General features: G+C 38.8%; 1 protein-coding gene across 9 annotated transcripts in view; it reads right to left on the reverse strand.

Annotated features, from left to right (window-relative positions):
- ST8SIA4 (ST8 alpha-N-acetyl-neuraminide alpha-2,8-sialyltransferase 4) overlaps nucleotides 1-11,828 on the reverse strand; it is a 119,620-nt gene extending 107,792 nt beyond the window's left edge. For 8 of the 9 annotated variants that reach the window (XR_004961825.1, XR_004961824.1, XM_036280971.1 and 5 more), the window contains exons 1-2: nucleotides 11,409-11,828; nucleotides 3,315-3,446 (exon numbers count right to left, since the gene is read on the reverse strand). Coding sequence is in view for 7 of the 9 variants with exons in the window: in XM_036280971.1 (XP_036136864.1) it covers nucleotides 3,315-3,446; nucleotides 11,409-11,521 (245 nt within the window). In the remaining 2 variants the exon portion in view is untranslated. The remainder of the gene's footprint in view (nucleotides 1-3,314; nucleotides 3,447-11,408) is intronic. The other variant, XM_036280968.1, reaches the window with a different exon arrangement.
- Between the last annotated feature and the right edge of the window lie 892 nt (nucleotides 11,829-12,720).

Consider the following 12,720-nt stretch of genomic DNA (forward strand, 5'->3'; position numbering starts at 1 on the left):
AAAAACAATTTATTTTCAGTGACAGTTTTACACTTTAATGTAAATAAATAAATAACTTATGAGGAATGTCACAAGAACATTTTAAGTTTGATGAGATTTTTAAAATGAAAAAGGTTTGTAAGCATGGTTCAATCATGTAAGATAAAAATTATTAGTGGTAAAATCTTTATCGAAAACCTCAAAGAAGAATTTTGAAAACACTTATAAAATATGCCCACACCCACTCACAGGCACAAAGTAATATAGTTCTTCATAAATGCTATAGATGTGGGGGAGGAAAACAAAACAAAACAAAGAAAACAATTAATCCAAAATACAATTAGTGTTTAGTATGACTTTGTATTCTAAATTTTTTATTATAAATTTCAAACTGATTAATAATCACTGATCACTACTGGTATAGTCAATTATAATTTTAATGAACTGTTTGCATGTTGTGCAGTAATAGTTTTACAAATTATTATTTCCTTGTAAGGAAGTGTCAATTTTGTATGCATGATTCAATATTAGCTCAGTGTTTTATTGTTTATTTCTTTATCTGTTACAAGAGCCATATGAAAAGAGTATTAATATTTTACTTATTATTATCAGCTATTATAATTGAAAATAGATTACCCACAAAGATATAAATACAACCCTTATTAATTTATAAAGTTACAATAATAAACTGCTTGGGTCAATTTATGCTTAATACATTTAGCTGGAATATCTTAATAACTGCAAAACACACCTCTGTAGCCTCATGCACATCTAAAGTATTCATTTTTGTACAGATACTAGGAAAGCATGACCAGATACACTAATTAAACTATTGCCAATTACTTATTTAATTTACTTATTAGATTTTACTTTATCTGATATATTATTTAGCATTCTAGATATATTAATTAAACAATTACAGTGTGCTATTTTACTTGGCTATCTTCCATTACCTTCCTTTACCTGACCTGTATAGCCTTATTTAATTTTCTCCTGTCTTGCCAAATCATTTAATTTTAAAGTTCTCCTTCAAGACATCTTTATAGTTCAAATATTTTATTTTGTTTATGTATTTATTATTAAATTTATTAGGGTGACATTGGTTAATAAAAGTATATAGATTTACGTGTACAATTCTATGATATTGTATTAAGTATTTACCATTCCAAGTCAAATCTCCTTCTATCAGTCACCATGTATTTGCCCTCTTTACCCTATACTACCTTCCCCAACCTCTTTTTTTCCTCTGGTAACCACCATACTATTGTCTATGTCTATCAGTTTGCATTATTTGTTGCTTTCAGGGTTATATTCCACATGTGAGTGAAATCATATGGTTCTTGACTTTTTCTGTCTGACTTATTTTGCTTATCATGATATCCTCAAGATCCATCCATATTATTGCAAATGACTGTAGTTCATTGTTTATGGCTGAGTAGTATTCCACTGTATATATGTACCACAGCTTCTCTATCCAATCATCTATTGAAGGACACTTCAGTTGCTTCCAAGTCTTGGCCACTGTGAATAATGCTGCAAATATTTCATTTTATAATGGCCCATATTATTCTCTTTCCAATCCGCATCCAAGAAATATGAATCCTTATTCTGTTCTAAACTAAACCACTGCTATATTTATGACACTATCTAGTCCCACATCCTGTAGCTGCTTTTCTCATAATGATCTCATCTTATATAGGTTTTATAAATTCAAATGTGGGTGTAATGATGTAAGATAATGAGGGAGATACTAGGTAGGTATCATGAGACAAGGGGTAAAATCTCAAATTGGAAAGACCATGCCTAGTGTTGGCTTCAACCAAACAGTTCTTAGGTAGAATACAGAGCTGTGAAAGTTTTTCCTTTTTGAGAGTAAAATCTTTACTTTTATAAGGAATATCCTAATTTAATATTGGTTTTATTTTTTTTCTCTCCAGTTGAGATAAAATCTTGCTTACTGACCACATTCTACTTAAAAGACACCAATTTATAAACTTTGTCATCAGACTCTATTTATCTTCATGTTCTAGTACTCCACCTATAAAGATACAATGTTCTCCCTTAAGTAAAAGCAATCAAACATAACACCACTTGACAATGCTGCGATTTGATTCCAATTTCCCTATCCAGTCATTGCCAAAGCTTTAAAACAAAGTATTTTAACCATTCCTACATATGCCTGAGCCATCTCTTTAATTTCCAGACATTCTTTCAAGTATATTTCAACATGTGAGTGCCTTTGCTGTCATTAATTCTATGAATTGCTATGCATACTCTAAATATGAGTGTAGCAAATTCTTCTTTTAATTTGCTTATAATCTACCTTATATATGGGTATGATTCAAGAAGTGAGTGGTACAAACCCAAACAGATCAGCAGCTTATCCTTTTAATCACTAACTATGCTTTAAAAATGTGTGTTAATATCCAGTAATTGAATAGTTAGCATTTTATCAATACTAGAAATATTCAGTGATTTTATTATGTAAAGGATGGTCATTCTCTTGAACTTTTAAACAAGTTCTGATTACTAAAATACTCTTAACTTGGGGGGGGGGGCATCTATAATACTTTCAACAATAAAGATAAATTGAAAAACAACAACAAACATCCTACTGACCAACACAGCAATGTAACTATAGAGAAAAATTGCTTCCCCCATTATTTAGAAGGTCTGACCCTAACTTTCTTATCAGTAATAGGATTATAATGGAAGAAAACAAGAAATAATGAATATATGTAGTTATCAAGTTTGTTTTCAAGAGCTTGTTTCAGCTAAAATGTTACAAAGAAGGAATAAGTACTATAGAAAGTTTATTTTTTGATTTTTACCTATTTGGGATATAATTTTTGAGATTTTTATTATAGGAGCTCACATAGGAATAGGTATTCATAGAGTAAGTCATACTTATTTTTAATTGTCAGCAAAATGGGAGTTGAATAGGCTCTATTTTCATCTAGTGTGAGAAAACTCAAAATTAGTATGAAGACATTAATAGGGACATTAAAAATAATTCACAAAATATATGGCTATCCTGAGTAATTGAGTGAAGAAGAGTATGTTAAATATTAGTAGTCACTTAAATATCTTATTCCATTAGTATAAAGACAGTTATATTCAAACTCACATATTCATCTTTAAATTCCTGACTGTATAATGATTTCAGTTTTAAGGTTTCATATTCTTCAGTGAGTAACATTTGGTAGAACTGGTTCACTCTTATATTAAAGTATTCATAATTAAACTATAAATTAAGCATTCAATATAAGTTTTTCAAGCCCAACATATTCAAGAACATGATGTGAAATGTATTATGCCTTCTTAAAGAAACTCACCTTATCTCCAGGACCAAAGAGGAATTGATTTTCCAACCTTCCACAGAGCGCTGGAAGATTGAGGATCCAGCCTTTCGAATGATTTTATCAGAACTATTGACAAGGGATCGACTCAAACACAGTTCACCATCTCTGAAACAAAATAAAAATGCCAGCTTTGTGAAAGTAAGAAGCATTTTGTCTAAGTAGTGTAATACATCATTTGATTTAGATTTCTAGTGAAAAACTGCAGATACAACTTTTCTACCTGTTATAAAAGAAATTAAATGACCATAATAAAATTATTATAAAGATTAGCCCTGGCCAGTTTGACTCAGCGGTTAGAGCGTCGGCCTGCGGTCCGGAGAGTCCAGGGTTCGGTTCCCGCTAAGGGCACGTACTTCGGTTGCAGTTTGTCCCCGGCCCTGGTTGGTCGTGCGGGTGGCAGCCACTCGATGTGTCCCTTCACGTCGATGTTTCTCTCTCTCTCTCCCTCCCACTCTATCTGTACAAAAAAATGGAAAAATATCCTCGGGTGAGGATTAAAAAAAAAAAAAAAGATTAAGTGAATATGATTTTATCAGAACAATCATTTACACTTATTCTGTTTTAAATAAAGCCAATTTCATATAAATAAAAAGCCTTTGGCAGGAAAGGAAACCATCAACAAAACAAAAGGGCAACTTTCTGAATGTAAAAAGGTATTTGAAAATTATATATCTTATAAGGTGTTAATATCCAAAATACATAAAAAACTCATACAATTCAACAACAAGTAAACAGGAAACCCAATTAAAAATGGGCAGAGCATCTGAATAGACATTTTCCAAAGACATGCAGATGGCTAACAGCCATATGAAAAAGAAGTTGAACATTACTGATTTTTAAGGAAATGAAAATTAGAACCCCAATGAGATATCATCTCATACCTGTCAGAATGGCTATTATCAAAAAGACAAGAAATAACAAGTGTTGGAGAAGATGTTATGAAAGGGACCTCTTGTAAACTGTTGGTAGAATCATAAATTGATGTAGCCACTATGGAAAGTGATGTAGCCAGTATGAAGATTCTTCAAAAATTAAAAAAAAAAAATAGAACTATCAGATGATACAGCTATTTCACTTCTGGGTATTTATCCAAAGAATATTAAAACACTAATTTGAAAAGATATATGCACCCCTATGTTTATAGCAGTATTATTTGAAATATAGAAGGTATGAAAACAGCTTAAGTGTCTATCCACAGATGAATGGATAAAGAAGGTGGGATTGAGACACACACACACACACACACACACACACACACAATAGAATACTACTCAGCCATAAAGCAAAGATTCCATTTTGCCATTTGTGACAACATGGATGGATCTTGAAGGTATTATGTATGCTAAGGGAAGTAAGTCAGATGAAGAAAAAAAAATACCATATGATTTTACGCATATGTGGAAAGAAGAATACCATTACAAACAAATAAAACAAAGTATAAACAAACTCATAGGTGCAGACAACAGAATAGTGGTTACCAGAAGGGAAGGGGTGGGAGTAGAGTAAAATGAGTAAAAGGGGTCAATTGTATAGTGAAAGATGGAAACTAGACCTTTGGTAGTGAGCATGCTGTAGTGTACACAGATGTTAAATTAGAACGTTGTACACCTGAAACTTACATAATGTTATATACCAACATAGCCCCTCATAAACCAACATAATCCTATGTTACCCAGATTTAAAAAAAATTAAAAATACTGAAAAAAGGTTAAAAAAAAAAAAAAAGGCCTTTGTGGTATTTAAAAAAAGAAATTCTCATCAAAGCTCTGTTCCAGTTTAACCCATCCCCCCCTCACTGTGTTCAGACAATGGAGACAGGATGTTTTGCCAATTCTTCTGCATCTGTATACTTGTGACTCCCAAGGTTGTAATTTTATTTTCACAGAAGGCACATACAATAATGGAAAGAGCTTTTGTTTTAAAGAAGACCTTGGCACATAAGGTGATCTGGATATGTTGGTGATACTATCACTTGCTAGCCTGTATGACCTTGGACAATATTCTCTTTCTAGGCCACTAAATCTTTACCTTAACTTGAAAACTGCAATAACATGATCTAATTTGCAATGACTTTATGAAGATTAAGTGGGACCCTAAATGTGAAAGTAATTTGTAAAGAACTATTGACATGCTAATTTCTAAGATTACCTTGAGTCATCTCAACAAGAGACACTTTACATGATAGTTGGTAGTGGTGAGGAAACAGAGATTATACTGGGGAGAAAGCTCATTGAGTAGCCACTATTAATGGTATTATCTATTATATTAAAGGAACCAACTGTGCTACTCTCTTTAATCAATAGTGTCAGTCAAATATACAGTGATACCTCGGTTCTCGAACGTCTCAGTTTTCGACCAAACCGGTATTCGACCAGGAGATTCGAGAAACTTTTGTCTCGGAATCCGAACAAATATTTGGAACTCGAACTTCCGAGATGAGCCGAGTTGAGCCGAATGGCGTTCATTCGGCCCAGCGCGCCTTGCTTGCGTCATCAGTGTGAGTGCAGAGAGAGAGTCACGCTTTGTGGAGTCACGCTTTCCTATTGGGTTTCATTGCTTCGGTTCTCGAACAATTCGGTTCTCGACCGTCCTCCTGGAACGAATTATGTTCGAGAACCGAGGTATCACTGTACCATGTGTTATGATACTAGCAGGGATGCTGGAAATAATGATGGAGACAGGTACCTATGATTGCATTTACATCAACACTAATAGCTAAACTAGTTCATTGTTCAAAACCATTTTCTTGATACTTTATAGATGTAAACCCAGGCTTAGAGAATCTAAAACCCACCTGTTTATGGCACAGCCCTTTCTACATTTGCATTTATTTCTTTACATATTACTTTTTTTATTTTTTTGAATCTCAAAAATATAATTAAAAAGTAACATGACTATTTGCTCAATCTGTGTTTATTACATAGGCAATCCTCTCCTACTATCAATGGAAACACTGCTTGTGTAACAGCTGTTAGATAAATTCTATAATTGGAGGCTTATAGTTTGGTATTTTGTTCTGCATTCTTTTTTAAACATGTACTTCCAATTTGAAGCAACTCAAAACATCACATGCAACTACTCCCTGTAAAATGGAGAACTTTGTAAAAAGTAATATTTAAACTATTCTACTGATGAAAATAATACATTGTCATGCCTGTGCATGGCTAATAATAATCATTTTATAGTGGTCATTTAGGATGCAAGAAAACATAGGGAGCTCAGTGTTCCAGAAGTACTACTCAGTGGCCCAGAAGTCACTTTTTATATTATATATCTAATGATAATAACTACATATGAATGAAAATGTGGATATACACAGAAGTTAATTTTCACACTTTTGGAGATATACTTTTAGAGTATGGCACAAACTTTTACCATTTCTAAGGGTAGGAATCTTTTCAATCTTCATCTTGTTAATAACTAGCTTGCCAATATCACCTTTTTTTCTAACCACAGATTGCTATGATTATAATAATTATTTTTACCACCAATAAACTTTTATGGGAGAAGTAAAAAGATACATGGGCAGACATTTTTAAATTCCCATGAAAGATTGCTTTACTAATAAAGATTCTCATACATTTTTACATACCAGAATGATTGTTGTGATGTACCTAGCCCTAATGGAGCCTTTTCAGAACCCTTCAGAGTTAAAAGAAGGGTGTTTTGAAGTTTAAATCAGTTTCATATTAATGAAATGTTGCTATGTTACTCTGCTGTTTGAATTATTTTCATTGAACTTGTGATAAGCCAAATTTCAGATATTTATCATTGGAAAGGACTTTGAATGAAAACAGCTATAACTAGCTAACTTCTTGAAGTCAATGAAATTCCTGTGTGAGAGGGCCTGGTTTAGTGTAATCTAAGGTTCTGGAACAAATTTCTTTGTATAAAGTTAAATGGCTCCCAAGGGATTTTTCACTTGTGACCTTGGTAGCATTCTGTTTTAGAAAAGTCTTTTCCTTCTGGTGAATGCGAGGCATGAAGGATGTTACCACCCCCTCGACTAGTTTCTCATTCCATATCAAGCATGATTGCTAAACAGCTGCACTGAAAATATTTGTATAGGGCTATACACAGGACGATTCAATATGTATGTCTACAGGGAAAACTATAAGACACATCAAGGAAATAATGTAGCATAAAGCAGTATATATTATAAAGTTTTCCTGCTTCTATGCGCTAAGAGAAAACCTCTTAAATGGTCATCTATGCAACACTAGCGACAGAAACTGGTCATTAGTTATGTTACTAATATTTACAAATATTTTTCTATTTAAAATATGAGTTGTCAGGCATTACTACAATTTATTAATTCTGCAGTATATAACAAAAAGGATTAATTTTGTTTCATGAAATTAGTTTCCAAAAGCCTTCCATTCACCCTATCCAAGAAACTCTTTATGATTTATTTTTGGAATGAATGTGTTTGCTTTGGACTATGTTAAATCTCCTCATTAATATAAAATTTTCAAAGTCATTTAAATGAAAAGAACTTGCATCCAACTAAGCTGAACACAAACAGCAGGCAGTTTTCTGTTTTCATTACCTAAGTGTCAAACAGCTAAAAATAAAGATGAGAGATGTACTACCTTAACTTACTGTTTTATGGTTTTTAGCAGAATTCCAAATGTAACATATAAAGTAAAGCACAGACTCTGGGTTTCCTGCTTTACAAAGTGTGTTCTACCCCAGAACAATCTGGAAGTAACTTTGCTGACAGTGGTAATACTCTAAGTGTGAAAGCTTATCTCCACAATCAATTCAGCCATAAGTTTGAAAACTAGTACTGGTGAGACAACATAAGGTACATTGTCAAAAAGATCTCTAGATGATAAGACATGTAAGTTAAAGTTGCATTTGTGGTCAACCAGGAAAATGGTATGTGGCAAATTTTAAGGAATAACAAAACAAACATGTGTATGATATTAAAGGTCTGTTATTCTCTCAAATATATTATTTCATTAAATAAGCATACCCACCTATTTTTTATCGGTAGGACACAACACATTGCCGATTATACCCAAAGTGCACACACAGAATCAGTGAAAGCATGAGCCAATTGTGAGGCGAGTGCCATTTTCCCATTGAGAAAAATGTCAGTCAAGAATAGACCACTTCAAACCCCCAATGCTATTTGAGTTCAACTTTATTAATTAGTCATCATGCCAGAGCAATTAAAAGGTTGCATGGAAGGAAATTTCAGTTTTAAATGTCCAATAATTACTTGATCTATTTTCAAACAGTCCATTACAAAAACCATGCTGTTAGTGTTCCTGTGGACAAATGAGAATGTGGATGGTTGGTAGGAAAAGTGCTGGTGTTCCCTTCCCTTCTGCATGGAATGACTGCTCAGCATTGTCTATAAGAGTAATACTGCACTGATTGTAGATGGGACCTTCAGTGAAGAGAGGCAGAAGTCCCACACACAAAGAAACTGTCTGCCTATTGAAAAATGGTAGCAGGGAAGCTAAATATGAATCCAGGGGTATGTTCTAAGATCGGAGAAATATAGAAGGCCCTTAATTGAATTGACATCCCACTCAAAAGGCACGCAGTGCCCCCCAAAGGTCAGAGACTGCCTCTCTTCCCTCACTTTTAAGTACTGGCCTGGGCTCTGGGGTCAAACCTCCACTCTAGTTCATTCATCTCAAAACTAACCCCTCCACGTGGCTTCGGTAGAGCCAACGACATGGTGTTCTGATGAGTCAATCTCTTCACCAGAATCACTACTTGGGAGTTGAAATGAAATCATTAACTCATATCACAGGCTTTTCCGTTGAACGTTCATCCTGAGGCGAAAGGGAAAGAGTGCTGAGGGGCTCACGTCCTCGCCCTGCCGCCGGCAGCGCCAAGTCCTAGGTGTCAGGAAGAGCCGCCGACGGCCGGCCCCCAGGACCCTGCGCGGCAGGAGCAGAGGCGCAGCGCCCACAGCCGGCTCGCTGCCTCGCCCCACACACCTGTAATTGCGGGTTTTAATTAAGGAGGAGGAGCACGGTGGCGGACCAAGCAGGAAAACTGATGTTCTTTTAAGGGGCCTGATTCCTGTAAAAAGGCGTCCCCCGTCTTCTCACCCATTTTTCCACCCTCGCCGCCTGCTCTGGGGAGGGGGTAAACCTAGCGCACGCTTCCCTTCCCGGCGATGAACTCCAGCGCCCGCCCAGGCCTTCTTGGGGGAGCAGGGAAGAAACAGCAGCTCACTCCGAAAAGGGGGCGAGCGAAACCCAGCCGAGCCAGCCAGGACGCCCCCTCTTCCCCAGCGCCCTGGGCAGCGCCCACGGGTCGGCGATGTCCGGGAAAGGACCGCAGGAGCAATGTCCCCTGAAACGTGGAGCGTCCCGGGTTTTTTATTTCCCCGGAGGGACTCGACCCGGGTGCGAGCCTCCTTCCTGCTGGGGTTTAGGGAGGCCCGGAGAGGGCATTTGGGCAGCATGTGGCGCCTCCACTCGCCTCACTCCTCCCGCCCACTCCTGCTATCCAGGGTCTGGAGCGCTGGGCCCGAACCCTCAGAGTCCTGGGGAGCCTTGGCCGCTTTGTCTGGGCTCAGGCTTGTCTTCGGAGCCCACCAGCCCGGAAGGGAACAAAGAGCCTCGACCCCCACACCTCAGCCTCCGCCTCTCCCCCACGCACCGGTTCATCACCTTCCCAAAGACCTCTTTGTCTGCCTGGGAAGCACAGGTCTGCCAGGGACGCCCACAACCCCCGCCCAAAGTCCTTCTTTTCTGACAATTGAGCTAGGTCACATTTGCAACCCACCCACTCCAAGTGTAAACGACCTCATCACACAGTTCGGCATCCTCCCCTCCCACCCCCAGCATAGATTTGTTGATGCATTGCGACCATCCAGACCATTCTTTATTAGCTTTTTCATTCTCTTCCAGTTTCTTTCCACTGTACTTCTGCCTATCTTAGTTTTCTATAAAAGAGCAATTCCTTCCCTAAGGGTAAGCCTGTGTCTTGCTCACTTAAATGCTCATTACTTAGGGAGGAGAAGGAATATTAACAAATGGAGTGCATGAAGTTCGCGTGCCTGTGCACAGTTTACAGTCCTATCACACACACACACACACACACACACACACACACACACACACGCAAGGATTCTATCTTCGTTTTAATAAAAGCCGAGGAAAATAAAAACAAAGCGGGCATCTTTGCCAGTGTGGAGTTTCCGACAGCAGACGCCTCCGGATGAGGGAGGATTTCCGAAACAGGACTTTGAACACAGTTGACAACCAGGTTCACATCCTCAGAAAACGCTTCGAAGCCATGTAAGCAACACAAAGTTGCAGCCACCCTCACGAGTAAACTTCAAAGACCCAGAGGCCAGAGGCGAGGAGGAAGGAAGTGTGATATTTAGAGAACTTACTGGGGTGGAGGAAGATTTTAGACTCATCTAGACAAACTTTAAAAAAAAAAAAAAAGAAATATAGTATGTTTGAAGCTTCAGTAGTCCGTTTCTAAAACTGTAACCTTGACGCCCATGCGTTTTATCCACGGAAGAGCAAATAAGAAAGTATACTTGGTTGTTCTGGAGTTTCTAATTCAAACTAAGATAACAGATCTACCCCACAAAGAAAAAGAGTAAAGACAGAGCAGAGACACATTTCCTGCTTTCTGAGCTTTAACTTCAGCCTTTCGGAAAGCCAGCTTTTTTCTATCATCTCTGATAAGGTAGAGAAAGAGAGAAGGGCGACTAGATGGTGAATAAAAATATCTCGCTTGAGTTCTGCCCACGAATCAAAAGGACAAGGGCACACGTTCTTTGTTGACACTTCTGCAGTGACTTCCCCTTTGGCGCGGGAGCCCGGGCTCCAACGCAACTGTCACTACCACCGCCACCAAACAGCAAGTTGAACTCTTATTAGGAACACGCCTAGAGAAGCACACACACACACCTCAACAACTGCCTTTGTTATTTAATTCACAAGACTAAACACACACAAGCTCCTAGGAACACACATAGTACCTCAACCCTCACTCTATTGTCTATATTCACATTGCATTTCAAGCTTGACTTTTTTTTTTTTTTTTTAATCATATCCTGAAATGAAGCTTTGCATTTACCCGATGAGTTGCGTCTCCTGGTGCTCCTCAGTTCTTGCTATTTCTTTTGTCTTATAAAAGATCAGGAGCAGACTTATCGTGCAGATCGTCCACCTCTTCCTAATGGAGCGCATCTTGGGTGCCTGGGAAAGTAGTGGTTGCCCCAGCTCCTGCTCCTTCTCTGGATATACAAGCTCTGTTTGGGGAGATATAGTCGCAGGAGGTGGGGGGCGTTATCTGTAAAATGCGAGGAGAGCGTGGAGCCGGGCTCTCAGGAGCAGGTCGCGAGGGTCCCCTGCGGCCACGCTCACACTGGTGCTCCAGCACTGACCAGCGCTCTCCCTTGCGGTTCGCGCCAGCCCTGCCGGGTCGCTGCGCGTTGCCTCCCCGGGGCTCGGGTTTCTTTTAAAGACTAGACACCTTATGCTTTGAAGGAGACGGGGCGTCACTGGCCCTTCCCTTTTCCTAGCAGGGAAATGATGAGCAAAACTAACCAATCACGGGGCTGAGGAGGCGGAGGCTGCTGTTGCCTCGCGTTGCTGGCGGCGTCTAGGAGAGTAACGTTGCAGTCTCTGCCTGCGCTGTGCTGGGAGAGGAAGCCTACAAGCCCATAGTCGTACACACACACACACACACACACACACACACACACACACACACTCGTTCACACACTCACAGGAACTGGCACTCTTACACCCGGGGAGAGCCACAGGAGGTAGTGAGGCGGCTTTCCCAGAACAGCGAAGGGTCAGCTCCCTGGACTGGGAAGCGCTGTGATAGTCTGTCCGTATCAGCGTGGAGAGGGCACTTCTGCCGCGGACAGAGTAGACAGGTTTCTTAGTCGAGAAATTCTACAGATAGGCCTGGGAATGTATTGCAAGAAGGTTCGCATCTTCAAGAGCTTTTGCAAACATACACATGCGCGCAAATACGCATCCACGCCTCCCAAGTAGAGTAAATGGGCGGGGGGAGGGCAAAGGAGCAGAAAGAGGACGTCCTGTAATCCCTGGACAGCTCAGTCTGGAAAGTATAAATGCAGCACCGATTAGTCTACTGCCCACCAGGGTGGGTGGTGGATGACGACCCCCATTCAGGTTCCTGTAGGAAACAAGTGATGACAGATTTGTCATTAGGCACTTTATGGATATTTATGTGACTCTCTTCCCTTGTCATTTGAAAACTCCTCACGCAGAAGTCAAGGAAACTTCAATTTCTCTTAAATTTCACTGAGGAGAAACAGGATTCTGAGAAAAAGCAGCAACCAAGGACCTTTTAAAAAACACAGATACACCCGCATAATTGAAGGAAAGAAATTAGGAAGGAAACCGGGAAG

The sequence above is a fragment of the Molossus molossus genome, unplaced genomic scaffold, assembly GCF_014108415.1.
Source record: "Molossus molossus isolate mMolMol1 unplaced genomic scaffold, mMolMol1.p scaffold_m16_p_3, whole genome shotgun sequence".
Taxonomy (NCBI): domain Eukaryota; kingdom Metazoa; phylum Chordata; class Mammalia; order Chiroptera; family Molossidae; genus Molossus; species Molossus molossus.